The following is a 16,010-nucleotide window of genomic DNA, read 5'->3' on the forward strand; positions in this document are numbered from 1 at the left end:
CTCGGTGCGCTTCCTCGCTGCTGAAGTCAAAGTAAACTTTATTGTCATCTCCGCTACAGTCCAGTATATAGACAGACGAGACGACGAGGCTCCAGTTACAGCAGTGCAAGTAAACAAACAATAATTATAAGAAGAGCAAGAAAATAAATATACACTTTAAGACTAGGGATAAAGGGATCAATAACAATTTAAAATTGCTGCTCTGTCACTTCCGTTTATCGTTTCGAAATAAAATCTGACCCAGTAATTATGGAGCAAATGTGGATGAAAAATATCATCGTCGGTTTTATGAATACATATGAAAATAGCAGAAATACGCCCACCTCAATGGTTCCTCTTTTTAAATTTAATTTCCTTTAAAAATATTGCCAGTTTATTTTACGACTTCCGATGTAATTCGAGTCTGCTGCTGACTTGACCCAGCGCGCACAAGAGAGGAAATCGAGCCAGTTAGCAGCTGAAGCCAAGACAGGTTAGCGCTCTGCTGACACAGACAGAAACATGGTGCCAGCTGCAGTGCTCTTTGTTTTCACACTGACCTGTGTGTGTGGACGAGCCGCGGCAGAAAGAAAACTAGTGTATACGACTGTGGTGAGTAACGTTGAAGGTGTTGAAACGCCGCGAAAGCTGTGCGGAATTCCACAGTGTGTAGACGGTTGCGGAACTACATTTATAATTTAGGAGGTTTTCTGTAACCATCGGTTACTTGTCAACATGTATAGTTTCCTGTCCAGGAATGACATCTGGCAGAAGTCTTTGGAGTCTTTTAGAAACATCGGCATATAAATAATACATTCACGAATAATTATCATTAGGAAATTAGTAGGTAGGTTAAGTGTTTTGCCTCTCACCAATAGCTAGTGTCGTATTGAACTAGAAGGCTGCAATGCTAACCCGTTCTAAGACTGCACACTGAAGGAATATGTCAACGTCAAAGTATTAGAAATTGTCAAATGGCACGGTGTGCACTGACTTCAGACGAAACCACGACAGGAATCCTCACTACATGCTAACTCTGTTAGCAAGTGTCTATCATTACTTTAGTAAGAAACCTGAGGTGTTGTGGGCTGTAATGTTAATGTCACTGCTGGCGTCAGGAGTTGCATGACAGGCCTTACCTTTCTGACGTGACAACTTAGCGAACTTAATGAAGTTGGAATGAGCTCTGTCGATACACACAAACACTTAAAAAAAAAAAAAAAACCCGAACAATAAATGTGTAAATGTAGGTCACAGTGATGATGGTGTAGAATGAGCCCAATAGTTAAAGAACAGATGCACAAACTACAAAAGAGCCAATATTTACAGATGATCGGGAACACCAGCATGCCTCATTAAAGAAAAACAAAGTGTTTTAGAATAAGGAAGTTATTGTCTTCAAGAGGCAACAATGAGCTATACACTGCAAGATGTACTGTTTTCTGTTGTCTTCCAGTCCATATGTGTTTTGCTTGCTCTATGGGTGGTGCACATTAGGATCTTTTTTTTGCATGTCTAAGACTACCAACTGAAAAGGGAAAGTTGCCTGTTTTTTAACACTTTGTGTATTGGGGAGAGCTCCAGGTCACATGTTCCCAATGTGTTTTAACAGGCATTTGCAACAAAAATGTTGCCATAGTGTGAAATAGGAGATCAGGATATACCTGGACTCATTCTTAGAAACTTACATGGAGAGCCAAGACTGTATTGTAGAACAGATACGATTAGAAAGGGATAATCCACTCTTCAAATAGACTTGTGTAAACTAGAAAGCAGCATTTCTCTAGAGTGGTTTGAAAGCTGAAGTTTAAAACCATTTGATGTGTACTGTAGGATGTTTGGGTGGAACTGCTTGTAATAGGATCTCTTTCACTTGAAACTGATCGTAATCAACCCTCATACCAATGTTAGGGTTCATAAAAGACCTGCTTCATAAATACAGGTTTCACTGTAGCCTTCTTATTATTAAATATGACACAAACTGCATTTAGTCGTTATCCGTGCTGTTTTTAGGGGACTGGTGTTAAAGCCATTTGTCCTAATGGTTTGACATTATAGTGTTTGCTAAGCAGTTTCAGGTGTCTGCTGACTGGGTGTTATGTCCACCAGTGATACTGTTAAAAGTAGAACAAAGGTTTTGTCGTCAGTATATGCAAGATAAGCTGCAGATGTTGCAAACAGTGTTGTGCACTGTCGGGCAAATATTTTTCCTAAAAAGAAAATCCAAACACACATATTTTTGACCTGTTTACTGATTTACAGTTTCAGAACCACCAGGAGTAAGAGCTTGTTTCGTTTTAATTCATGCAAAGCACCTTTGGTAGACTTTAAAAATATGTTTATGAAGATGGAAAATAATATTTCATGGTTTGTCAGGCTTTCAGTGTGCGTATAAATGATACACAGAGCACACTTTGTGCAGTTTTGAATATTTGAAAATATTAAATTAAACTGTTTTAAATGCCAGTTTTTCATGACACTCTTTCTTTAACTTCTGTCCTCTCCAGTTGTTTCGGCATGGCGACAGATCACCAGTCAAAGCCTATCCCACCGACCCCCACCAAGAGAGCGACTGGTCGCAGGGCTTTGGTCAGCTGTCACAGGTATAACCAAGACTTCTTTTTATTCTAATGTAAACCGTTAAATCTACATTTACTACAGCAGGCAGTATTGTGTGTAGTAGAGCTGTCACACAGCTAAAGCTGATACAGAAAAATGTGTTCAGGGTACAAGCTAGATTACTGTTTTCCAAGTTTGTACAAAAAATAAAAGATAAATGAGATAAATACAGGTCATGCAAAATGTTGCAGCCAGGCTCCTGAGCAACACCAACCAGCTGGCCCATACTACTCTGATTTTTAACATACTACATGATTTTACAGTTCTGCTACTTTAGCCAGAGGGTAACTTATTTCATATTTGTCGTTGTAGATAGGGATGCAGCAGCACTTTGAGCTGGGCCAGTTTCTGAGGACTCGATACGAAAAATTCCTCAATGCATCCTACAACCGGCACGAGGTGAGATGGAGCCTCCTTTTCACTTTTAGTCCACATGACAAGTCGTCATGAAGCTTTTATAGTCAAACTGTGACTCTTGTTAATATTTGACAGAAGAGGCCTCTTCAGAGTTCGCACCAGCGCACAAATTCCTGTAATATGACGGAAGAGTGCCTCTGTTTTTGTGCAGTTTGTTTCTTAATATTTAACTTTTGACTGTTGATATCCTAAATTTCAACTATAATACATCTTAACATGCTTAATGCCTTTTGTCTTCAGATCTTAGTTCGCAGTACAGACTACGATCGCACCCTTATGAGTGCCGAGGCCAACCTCGCAGGTCCGAAGACCTCTTCTTTCTAATATTCATACTGCTGCTTCTGGTACTCTTCTCATTTGGCGTGCCATATTTTTTTTTTTTCCCCCCTCATCCAGGTCTCTATCCTCCCAGCGGCCAGCAGGTCTTCAACCCTAACCTGAAGTGGCAGCCGATACCTGTCCACACTGTGCCGCAAAGTGAAGAGAGGGTTAGTGTATGAAGTCACTGCTGTTTGAAGTTGTTTATGTTTGCGAAAAGTTAGTCGGTGTCTGAAATATGTCTTTTTTGTTTTTTAGCTTCTCTCATTTCCTTTGAAAGACTGTCCTCGTTACCAGCAGCTGATGAATGAAACCGAACACACGGAGGAATTTTTAAACGTTACTGCAACATACCAGGTACCGCTTCTCTTCTGTAGTATATCTATCCATTACTGTTGGGTCAGACGTATAGACTCAGCTTTAATTCAAGAGATTTAATATAAATAGTAATGTATTAACTGTTTAGAAATGCACTCAGTTTCATGTTTTTATGCTTATATAATGATAGCTAATTATAAATATAAGGAAATTAAACAAATGGAATTAACTTTAGACGTTTTCTCTCATCAAATGCTGTGAAAATGAGCCACACCTGGCCTTAAAACATACCATTGGCCAATCACCTTTAAGCATAAAAATCGACTGTATATGTTTGTTTGTTTGTTTTTTTTAAGTGTAGTTTTCCTAAATGATTTATATTTTAGTTTTGTTAGAGAAAAAGTGAAAGCCTGCTTTTCAGTCATGCTGTGATTGCTTTGTTTTCATTCAAATCCTTTATGGTGGGATACAAAAGTGGAAATTGTGCCATTGTCCCAAACGTTGTATAAAGAAAATTTTCACAGAGCAGACTTGTGAAAAACTCAAGTGCATTCTTATGGCTTTCATGGAAATTGAGAGGATTAGCAGCAGCTCGGTGCTGCTAATGAATTAATCAAGTGTGATCACCCCTATAAAAGCAGAGGTTTTGGCAGTTGACTGATCTGGAGCATTTTAGCTATTTTAACAAAATGCTGGAATCTTCCCAGCAAATTTGCTAACAAATTCAGTTAGCATGTTAAATGTTAAAGTTCAGGATGGTAGAAAAATGGTCATAAAAATGACTGAACAAGTACGGCTTATTTGGAAAGGTTGCTAGAAGAAAACCTCCTGACATGGCAGCATGACTTAGGTTTGCAACACTGTGTTTAAATACATCACAAAGCTTTGACCAAAGTACTAAATGAAGATGTTTGGCCATAATGCACAGCACCATGTTTGACAAAAACCAAACACAGTATATCAGCAGAAATACCTCATCAACTGTTAAGCATGGTGGTGGAGGGGTGATGATTTGGGCTTGTTTTCCAGCCAGAGGACCTGGGACCAAGAACTTCTTTGTGTACCAAAGTACTCCAGAGCTTGGCTGAAACAGGTCTTGTTACAGTACAGTTATCCCAGGCACACTAACAATCCTGACAAACAAAAGAATCAATGCGTTGATAAAGTCGTAGTCAAAGTCCAGACCTCAAACTGGCTGAAATAAGACCTCAAAGGGCTTTAAGAGAGCTTTGCGTAAACAAATATCCACAAACAAAATGAACTGAAGCAATGTTGTAAAGAACGGCGACCCAAAGAGAGACAAAGTCGTACAGAAAATGATTACTTCCAGTCTAAAAGCTACTGAATCATGGGTGTACTTGGTTTTTCAAAGAATGCATACAATCCTGTGAAAATGTTCTTTTTCACATGACTGTAAATGACTTTTTATCATTGGAGAATAAAGAGTAAGAGTTGGAGGTACACTGTTCACGAGTCTGCTTTGTTCTTCTCTTCAGGATATTATAGAGTTGGTGAGGAACAAAACGGGGCTGAAGGACACCACTGTGGAAACTGTCTGGAGTGTGTATGACACTCTCTTCTGTGAGGTAAGAACACACACACACACACACACACACACACACACACACACACACACACACACACACACACACACACACACACACACACTAAAAACACCAAGGGAAAACCAAATTCTTTGTCAGCCGGTTTGAGTTTTTATTTACAGCAACAACATGTCAGAGCAGAATAGACCCAGTTTTAAATGATCCAATGTTTTCTACTGCTGTCAGATATGCAGCTAAAAGAGGCTGTCACGTTGCTTTAGTTTCAAAATAACAGCACCGTGCTAGTCAGGACAAATCTCATATGTCACATGAGTTTTATTCTAATAACTCAACTGACCATTTTGAGGAAACGATGAACAGTTTTGGTAACACAATGTTTGAGGAACAGCAAAGTGCTGCTCACAGCAGTTTCACATTTTTCTTGTCTCACTTCCTGCATTTCAGCCTGACTTTAGGTGGACCGCATGAGCAGTGGCGTGCCACTGTTACACTGTTCACACTTTTACTTTTAGTGAGAATAAAGTAAAAGGTGCCATTTATACACCAAATGGTGTTAATTTTCATTTGAGCAGAGTACAGCTGGGACACAGAGTGCAGCCGCTGAGTAACTAAGTAGGAAAGTGTGAAAAAGCTCGTCTTTATGTCTGTCTGTGTTGCCCCCCCCCCAGTCTCAGCACAACATGACGGCTCCTGATTGGGTCTCTCCTGACGTTATGAAGAAGCTCCGAAAGCTCAAAGACTTTGGATTTCAGGTAAAAGCTGTGGTTCCATCTCAGCTTTCATTTAAAGTTTCTGATCTCAGTACTGATATTTACTAATATTATCTAATGTGACATGTTTGCAGGTCATATTTGCGGTGCACGAACAGCAGGAGAAGAGTCGGCTGCAGGGAGGTGTGTGTCTGTGTGTGTGTGGCTACCAAAACTAAATTTGTTATGTTTCAGCGTCAGCCTGACAAGAAGATGTGGTTTTAAAAAAAAAAAAAAAAAAAAAAAAAAAACAATAACCCAAGTATGTGTTTGGGTGTCTTGTTAGAGTTTTTAGAAGAACGAAATGAAAAACATGAGAACACTTGTTATGATGAGTGTTGGGTAAGTTACTTTAAAAAAGTAATTAATTACTAATTACTCAGTCAATATTGTATTTAAAATACTTATCTAATTACTGTGTCAGAAAAGTAACTTAATTACTAAATAAGTAATTTAACTAAATACTTCTTAAAATCCCTATACACCTTGAGTGGGCAAACAATAGAAATTAAACTCTTTAAGTAATAAATACATTTTTTTAAAGACGGAGACTCTACAGTACGAAGTGGTAGCATCTCTTCCACAATGTAGCCTGCAATCATTTTTTTAAGCTCACCTTCAGACGCTTTCTGTGCTGCTGAAGTAAAATCAGGTTTTGCTTGCTTAGCAGGAGTTGCCGCGGTGTTATCCATGGATGATGAACAAAGATCACTCAGAAGTGTTCGTCTATGCTCTCGTGTCAGGCGCTTCAGTAGATTACTCGTGCTATTAACAGCGGCCGATAGTTTTTTTTCTCCCCAGGACATAGCTTACATATTACTGTAATATTCTTGTCTGCTTGTTTCAGAAAAGTGAAGAGTCGGGAATATGTCCATTTCAAAAAACAGCCACTCGCTTCAGCCAAGTCCGACATCTTCCGCTTTAGAATACGACTGTGCAGCAAACTGGCGCAAAATGACGTGCACCTGCACTGCAACGATGTTAAAGCAGCAGAGTTTACTTCTACGTTTAGAAGACAAATTATTGAAATTAAACAATAATATTCAGCGAGTTTAATTATTTTACAATGTAACACAAGTACATTGTAAGTAACTGTAATTAAAATACCTAAAAATGAACAGTAATTAGTTACTCTACTTTTTCAGTGGAAAAGTAATTTAATTACAGTAACGCGTTACTTAGTAACACATTACACCCAACACTGGTTATGATGCAGGAATACTTGACTCCATCTGCAGTAAGTACAGATAAATAGCACTCTTGGATTGGATACTTTTAAAACTCCCGCCTCTGAGTACAGTGGTATTACAGTTGCTTTGTGTTCGCTCTACAGTACTAAAATATAAATATAGTATTAATAATTTAGCATTAATACACATGAAAAATGATATATTGACACAAAGAAAGCCATTAAACAAATTTTGGAGTATATTTGTGAATTCTGTTTCTAAGAACAGTAAATAGTTCATTTCTAAGGAGAAATCTGTGAACTCTGCACCGTGACTTGGCAAGGGTCTTCTGTATTACTTTTGCATATGTGAAACGTGCAGTTTCTGTAAAATTCAAAAACGGAAATGTGATTAAGATAAGAGCATGCTACAAAAACAGTACGTAATCTGCTCTTACTCTCTGGTAACAAACATGTAGCACTGAGTTATAGAGACAGGACTGTCGAGCACACTTTTAGATTAGATATAATGAAGATTTCTGCTTTCATACAGAGTCAGCCTGTGGTTGTTTACAGCCTAGTTCTGTGTTTTTTAGAATTTAATTTGTGGGATAAGTCACCTGACGTTGGTGTTCTAGGGTTAATCTGGCAGTAGGTTAGAGTAGCATCATGAATGCGATAAATTAAAAACAGCGGTGCTGTTGATTTTCTCATGGTTTTTATATATGTAAAAATATGTTAAGAGTAGGTGAAAAAAACCAACGCTAAAGGGAGTATTTGTGACGGCTTGATGATGATCTGCAGTGTGTTCATGTCTGAAGGCGCATGTTGTCCTTTTTTAATCATTTTTTGAATAACAATGGATCTGTGTTACACAAAGTCTTTTTTTCTGTTCAATTTATTTATACAGCACCAAGTCAAAATAACAGTCACCTCAAGGCGCTTTATATTGTAAGGTAGACCCTACAATAATACATACAAAGAAAACCCAACAATCATATGACCCCCTGTGAGCAAGCGATTTGGCCACAGTGGGAAGGAAAAACTCCCTTTTAACAGGAAGAAACCTCCGGCAGAACCAGACTCAGGGAGGGGCGGCCATCTGCTGCGACCGGTTGGGGTGAGAGAAGGAAGACAGGATAAAGACATGCTGTGGAAGAGAGACAGATTAATAAAAGATATGATTCAATGCAGAGAGTCTATTATCACATAGTGAGTGAGAGAGGTGACTGAAGAAGAAATGCACACAGCACTCACTAGAAGGAGCAATAATTGCAAATGCTGGTTTGTTTTTTCAGGAGATTTATTAACAGTATTAAAATGATTCGAGCTGTCATTCATGGCTACAGGATTAAAGGGATAATAGTATCTACTGTCTGTCTTTCAGGGATGCTGCTGGGTGAAATCGTGAAGAATCTTTCTAAGATGGCCGTTCCAGACCCAAAACAGCAGCTGAAAATGATGATGCTCTCAGCGGTGAGCTAGTTTGAAGACTTATTAGTAACTTTTTGAATTGTTGGTAAAAGATTGTTTTGTTTTTTGACTGAGCCATGTTAGCAGTCTCCCTGTTTCTGGTTTTTGCTAAGCTAAGTAAGCTAGCTTAAGCTGTCCTATACTATTCTTTATATGTGTGTGTCTGTGTGCCTCACAGCATGACACCACTGTAGCCGCTCTGCTGGCCAGCTTGAGCGTATTTAATGGAATACAGCCGCCATATGCCTCCTGTCTCATGATTGAGCTCTACAGGGAAGACGACGGGTAAACACACGCAAGCATCACAGTAAAACAGACTCCATTGAGTTGATAACAGTATATTTAAGTGGGATGATGGGACTTGTAAAATTGTAAAAGTCTTTGTCTCGTGTCCACGCAGCTCTGCTTCAGTGTCCATGTTTTACCGGAACAGCACCAACGTACACCCGTACCCGCTTCAGTTACCGGGCTGCTCCCTTGACTGCCCCCTGGATGAGTTTGTAGCAATTACAAAGGTCTTCATCTCAGACGACAGAGACAAAGAGTGTCAGCTCCCTTCAAAACACACAGATAAACGTGAGCACTTCACACACAATAAAACATGACACACTTGACTGTAAACATAAAAAAAAAAAAAATAGACTAAAACAGTTTTGCACCATTTTTGCATTCTTCTTCATATTTGCAGTGGTCATCACCAGCCTGGCTGTGACCGGATGTGTGCTCCTCGTCCTCATTGTCATCCTCCTCGGCGTTCTTTGTCGGCACAAGGATCCAATAAACAGCCGGGGATACCAGCATGTGATCAACCAGGAAGGCGGAGAGGATTCCTGACAGAAGCACAAACTCCTTCCTCGGAGATCTCCAAATCTTGCATCTTGGGAGACCAGCGATGACGATGAACTTTGAACTCTAACCCACCCGCTCGCAGAAAATTTCAAACTCAACCCAGAGAACAACTCAGCAAGACTTTAGATCCCGAGATGAAAGCGGAGAACATCCTTGGTTTTAACATTCCTTGAAAAAAACATTTTTTTAATTTGCATCTTTATTGCTAAAGACTGAAAATATAGATTTTTTTTAATTGAACGTAAATGAGTAGATTTTAATGAAACGTGTGGAGGATGGGGTTGGGTGTTGCATTTTAAGAATCCAGATTTTTATAATAGCAGTTAAAAAGACAACAGCTGTGCTGTGCTGTGAAAAATGTTTTTTTTTCCTTAATAGGTCAGTCAGTGCGCGGCCTCATTCTGGGCATTTGCCAAATGAGTCATTTACAGATGCTGCTGCTCACTCACTTAATAACCCCGCGGTGACGTGGCATTACATGGTCAATGGTAAGGACCCATCACACCTACCATAGTTGCCCTCACAAACAGCAGTGCACACCCATCTAGTATACACAGTGACAGGGCTGTGGTCGCGCCACAGTTTGCGCATAATGCTACCAATACAGCAACCATAATGGGCAGTTTATGCACTGTAGCATCATGACTAACTGCTAGGTAAGCTAACCATGTCTTGTCAGCTCCTCTCCAGCACATCACATGTTACATAACCCCACTTGCTTGTTTAGAGTACGTTCAGATTCACCAAGTGCCACACTGGGAAAATATATGCCTTACACAGTCATTTCATGTAGCCATACATTTGGTCTCCATTAGCCCTTCAGCCAGTTCACAAAGAGTTTATTAGCCTTTGTTAAACTTAGTCAAGCAACATGCTGCATAATGATTACAGTTCTCAAAGGTGGCAGCAATACAGCCCATTCACAGCATCATGCTTCACAATTGTGAATCTGAGCAGTACTGCAAGTATGTGCCGCTGAATAAATCAAAAATATATCCTGATGGGAAGTAATTAATCTTGCACAATATTAGTGCAAGTCTTACTTAACAACCTGTTTCTCTGTGTTAAACGTGACAACTTGATGACTGTTGAGGTGTGGAGGTGCACTTATCTGTTTGCTGTGGCATTTGCATGGTGCTTTGCAGATCTGTTAACACTGGATGGGGTAAAAGCTGCAGCATTTGGTTCTATTCATTTACTAAAGAGGTTTAATCCAGCATATGTCTTCTTGTAATTATATCATTGCATTCTCCTGGATATTTCTAACTGCAAACCTGTGTGTTTGTACCAATGCTTTCATACATCTGCCTCTCAGTGTGTGTGTATGTGTTGCTTTTGCACACTGGGGGTAATGTTGATTCATTTTAGCTTTGGATCTGTTTTGACTCCAGCACCTAATGATCAAGATGCCTTGTATGTTTTTAATAATATGGTGTTTTTTATGCTGTTTGTAATTTCAAATCTTCCATCTGTGTTTGATTTAATAAAGGGAGGTCTGTCACTGAATGCTGCCAAGCACATTGGCAGCTTGGCTTAAGCCCAATGTTTAATCTCTTTGCAGCAAGAAACCAAAATAGTATTCTTGGAATTACCAAGAAGAATCATTAGGGTTTTGGGTTTTTTTTTTTTGTTTTTTTGTTTTTTTTGTTAAAGGTGTAATCTGAGTGGGGTTTTTTTTTGCCCCCCCAGCTTCGTTTTTAATCGATCCATTTATGAAAATCTGGGAACTTGGGAACACTGGAAATGCATCTTTGACTCTCTGCCTTATTTTTTTAATACTTTAAGTCATTAAAACCCATTAATGGTATCTCACAATGTTTTACAGAAAGAAAACACCCAGTTTTGGATGAGATTTTCAGACTGCATATAAAAGATGGCCAGAGCTTCCACCCCACCCACCTTTGTTATAGCATTCATGTTACGTATTAATTACATTATGGACACCCAGACGCATTTCTACAACAACAAGCATGCACACTGGGTTGTAATGGAAAACCAGTTGAGTCGTGGCAAGTCCATCGGAGTAGGTACTAATGGAAAAGTGCCTTTAGAAATACAGTGTGTAAAATCTCACCACTAGATGTCAGTAGACAGCAGTCAACTAAATTCTGTTTTCTTGCCCCTCCCAGTTCAGTTGCATAATCCTAGTTTTGAACTGGTTGCTGGCATAATCTTAGTTTATAATTCAATTCAATTTTAATTATATACAGCGACAAATCACAATAACAGTCGCCTCAAGGTGCTTTATATGGTAAGGTAGACCCTACAATTTGTGATCTTTAAATTAATAACTTACAAGGTGCACTACATATATGGCTGTGACATACTTAAAACGCAGTCAGGTGGAACGGCGATGTCCATGTTGGTTCCTTTATTCCAGATGGTGGGGCAGCATGGCAACTTCGATAAATCTGTGCTCACTCCTGTGTCTTTTTAATTGATTAATCCTAAATTTATGAGAATGCATTAGTTTGTTGGGAGACATAATTACACACTAATCAATGAGTAAAAATGTTTTTCTGTTAAATTGGCTAAAAGACCCCCATGAAGAGAATATCGAGGGAACAGTTTACCCTGCCCGGGATAGGGTTACCGGGGCCCCGCCCTGGAGCCAGACCCGGGGAGGGTGCCCGAGGGCGAGCGTCTGGTGGCCGGGCCTTAGTCCATGGGGCCCGGCCGGGCACAGCCCGAAGAGGAGACATGGGCCCCACCACCCGCAGGAGGCGCCATAGGGGTCGGGTGCATTGTGAGCCGGGTGGCGGCCAGGAGCGGAGGCCCTGGCGGACCGACCCCCGGCTGCCAAGACTGGCAATAGGGACATGGAATGTCACCTCTCTGGTGGGGAAGGAGCCTGAGTTGGTGCGTGAGGTTGAGAGGTACCGGCTAGATATAGTTGGGCTCACCTCTACGCATTGTCTGGGCTCTGGAACCAGTCTCCTGGAGAGGGGCTGGACTCTGTCTCAGTCTGGAGTTGCCCCTGGTGAGAGGCGGCGGGCTGGGGTGGGTATTCTTATATCCCCTCGGCTTGCTGCCGGTACGTTGGGGTTTTTCCCGGTGGACGAGAGGGTTTGCTCCCTGCGCCTTAGGGTCGGGGAACGGGTCCTGACTGTCATCTGCGCTTATGCGCCGGGTGGCAGTTCGGAGTACCCAGCCTTCTTAGAGTCCCTGGGGGGGGTGCTGGAAGGTGCTCCACCTGGAGACTCTGTTGTCCTGCTGGGAGACTTCAATGCTCACGTGGGTAACGACAGCGAGACCTGGAGGGGCGTGATTGGGAGGAACGGCCTCCCTGATCTGAACCCGAGCGGTGCTTTGTTATTGGACTTCTGTGCTAATCACAGTTTGGCCATAACGAACACCCTGTTCGAACATAAGAGTGTTCATAAGTGCACGTGGCACCAGGATGCTCTAGGCCCTAGGTCGATGATCGATTTTGTAATCGTATCACCAGACCTGCGACCATATGTTCTGGACACTCGGGTAAAGAGAGGGGCTGAGCTGTCAACTGATCACCACCTGGTGGTGAGTTGGATCAGGTGGCGGGGGAGGACGCTGGACAGACCTGGTGCACCTAAACGCGTAGTGAGGGTGTGCTGGGAACGTCTAGCAGAGGCCCCAGTCCGCGAGATCTTCAACGCACACCTCCGGCAGAGCTTCAACAGCATTCCGAGGGAGACTGGGGACATTGAGTCCGAATGGACCATGTTCAGCGTCTCCATTGCCGAAGCTGCTGCATTGAGCTGCGGCCGCAAGGTGGTTGGTGCCTGCCGTGGTGGTAATCCCCGAACCAAATGGTGGACACCAGAGGTGAAGGGAGCCACCAGGCTGAAGAAGGAGGCCTATCGGGCTTGGTTAGCCTGTGGGACTCCGGAGGCAGCCGACAGGTATCGACAGGCCAAGCGGAATGCGGCTCGGGCAGTGGCTGAAGCAAAAACTCGGGTGTGGGAGGAGTTCGGAGAGGCCATGGAAAAAGACTTTCGGACTGCCTCGAAGAGATTCTGGCAAACCGTCAGGCGTCTCAGGAGGGGAAAGCGGTGCTCTACCTGCGCTGTGTATAGTGCTGGCGGAGCGCTGTTGACGTCGACTGAGAAAATTGTCGGGCGGTGGAAGGAATACTTCGAGGACCTCCTTAATCCCACTGACACATCTTCCGAGGAGGAAGCAGAGTCTGGGGATGAGGGGTATGACCCGCCAATTTCCGGGGGCGAGGTCACTGAGGCAGTTAAACAACTCCTTGGTGGCAGAGCCCCTGGTGTTGATGAGGTCCGCCCCGAGTTCCTGAAGGCGCTGGACGTTGTAGGGCTGTCTTGGTTGACACGTCTCTGCAATGTTGCGTGGAGATCAGGGGCAGTGCCTGTGGACTGGCAGACCGGGGTGGTGGTCCCCATCTTTAAGAAGGGGGACCGGAGGGTGTGTTCCAACTACAGGGGGATCACACTCCTCAGCCTCCCTGGGAAAGTCTATGCCAGGGTGCTGGAGAGGAGAGTTCGTCCGCTAGTCGAACCTCGGATACAGGAGGAACAAAGCGGTTTTCGTCCTGGTCGCGGAACACTGGACCAGCTCTTTATTCTCTCCAGGATACTTGAGGGTGCATGGGAGTTTGCCCAACCAGTCTACATGTGTTTTGTGGACCTGGAGAAGGCATTCGACCGTGTCCCTCGGGGTGTCCTGTGGGAGGTGTTGCGGGAGTATGGGGTGTCTGGCCCATTGCTACGGGCCATTCAATCCCTATACAACCGTTGCAAGAGCTTGGTTCGCATTGCCGGCAATAAGTCGGACTCGTTCCCGGTGGGTGATGGGCTCCGCCAGGGCTGCCCTTTGTCTCCGGTTCTGTTCATAATTTTTATGGACAGGATTTCTAGGCGCAGCCAAGTGGCGGAGGGCTTTCGCTTTGGTGGCCTCAGAATCTCATCTCTGATTTTTGCGGATGATGTGGTTCTGTTGGCTTCATCGGGTGAGGGCCTCCAGCTCGCACTGGAGCGGTTCGCAGCAGAGTGTGACGCAGCGGGAATGAGGATCAGCACCTCCAAATCTGAGGCCATGGTTCTCAGCCGGAAAAGGGTGGAGTGCCCACTCCGGGTCGGGGATGAGTTCCTGCCCCAAGTGGAGGAGTTCAAGTATCTCGGGGTCTTGTTCGCGAGTGACGGGAGAAGGGAGCCGGAGATCGACAGACGGATTGGGGCTGCGGCTGCAGTAATGCGGACGCTGCTCCGGTCAGTCGTGGTGAAGAGGGAGCTGAGTGTAAAAGCGAAGCTCTCAATTTACCGGTCGATCTACGTCCCTACCCTCACCTATGGCCACGAGCTGTGGGTAGTGACCGAAAGAACGAGATCGCGGATACAAGCGGCAGAAATGAGCTTCCTCCGAAGGGTGGCTGGCCTCTCCCTTAGAGATAGGGTGAGAAGTTCGGCCATCCGGGAGGGGCTCAGAGTAGAGCAGCTGCTGCTCCACATCGAAAGGAGCCAGCTGAGGTGGTTCGGGCATCTGGCAAGGATGCCCCCTGGGCGCCTCCTGGGCGAGGTGTTCCAGGCATGTCCCACCGGGAGGAGGCCCCGGGGCAGACCCAGGACACGCTGGAGAGATTATATCTCTCGGCTGGCCTGGGAACGCCTTGGTATTCCCCCGGACAAGCTGGAGGAGGTGGCTGGGGAGAGGGAGGTCTGGACCTCTTTGCTTAGGCTGCTACCCCCGCGACCCGACCTCGGATAAGCGGATGAAGATGGATGGATGGATGGATTGGCTAAAATAGGTTAAATTGTTTTTTTCAGGTTGAAAAACAAGTTTAAGTTCATTTAAAAAACGTTATTCATAGTAAAGTATTTGAAAGAAACAGTTTTAACCTCCAAGGACTTGGCGTCCACATATGTGGACATCACATTTTGGGTTATTTAGACCAAAATACTCAATTTTGCTCTACAAGGGCCTGATATCCACTTACGAGGACATTATACTGCTACTGTTCTATCAAAATTTTAAACGAATATCCTCATGTGTGGCTCTTATTTTTCTTAAAAACAAAAATAAGGTAATAAAAAAAAAATCTGGTAATTCTTTGTTTTTACATTCATTGGGCCCCAATATGCCCAAATATCAAAGAGAAATTAAAAATGCATACTGTGGAAGAGTTCAGGTCTTAGGAGGTTAAGGCAGCTGAGTGAAAATACACTGGGTTAAACAACGAGACTTCAGTAACCAATAGGTGATGTAACACTGGCTATGTCCATGTTATATTGCAGTCTGTTTTGCATAAGTAAATTCAGGAACCAAATTTAAGTCTGAGCCACGAGGATGTGTACTTTGAACTTGCATTTTGCAATTATCATCGCAAATCAGTTTAAAAACACTTTTTCCAACTGCTGAATAAATATGTTTTCTGGTGCTACATCTTGCAGCTCTCTGAGGAATAGCTAACATCTCACCTTCAGTTCGGATCATTTCCATAATCTTGTTAGCTGGTCAATTCTGCTGTGTGTACTCGTAGGCGAAGTCAGAACTGGTCAGATCCATGTTAGCAAACATAATGAGGACCTTCTATACATGAACGATTTCCATCTTAAA

At 43.0% G+C, this 16,010-nt stretch overlaps 1 protein-coding gene across 1 annotated transcript; it reads left to right on the plus strand.

Annotated features, from left to right (window-relative positions):
- The first annotated feature begins 410 nt into the window (after positions 1 to 410).
- Positions 411 to 11,279, plus strand: acp2 (acid phosphatase 2, lysosomal). Its single transcript, XM_040014985.1, has 13 exons — positions 411 to 591; positions 2,487 to 2,582; positions 2,911 to 2,997; positions 3,256 to 3,316; positions 3,412 to 3,503; positions 3,592 to 3,690; positions 5,148 to 5,237; positions 5,885 to 5,968; positions 6,061 to 6,109; positions 8,521 to 8,609; positions 8,785 to 8,891; positions 9,007 to 9,182; positions 9,295 to 11,279. Exons 1-13 carry the CDS (start codon positions 502 to 504, stop codon positions 9,438 to 9,440), a joined length of 1,266 nt encoding a protein of 421 aa, XP_039870919.1. The 5' UTR covers positions 411 to 501; the 3' UTR covers positions 9,441 to 11,279.
- Positions 11,280 to 16,010: the final 4,731 nt, after the last annotated feature.

This window comes from Simochromis diagramma, unplaced genomic scaffold (assembly GCF_900408965.1).
Source record: "Simochromis diagramma unplaced genomic scaffold, fSimDia1.1 OVJJ01000680.1, whole genome shotgun sequence".
Taxonomy (NCBI): domain Eukaryota; kingdom Metazoa; phylum Chordata; class Actinopteri; order Cichliformes; family Cichlidae; genus Simochromis; species Simochromis diagramma.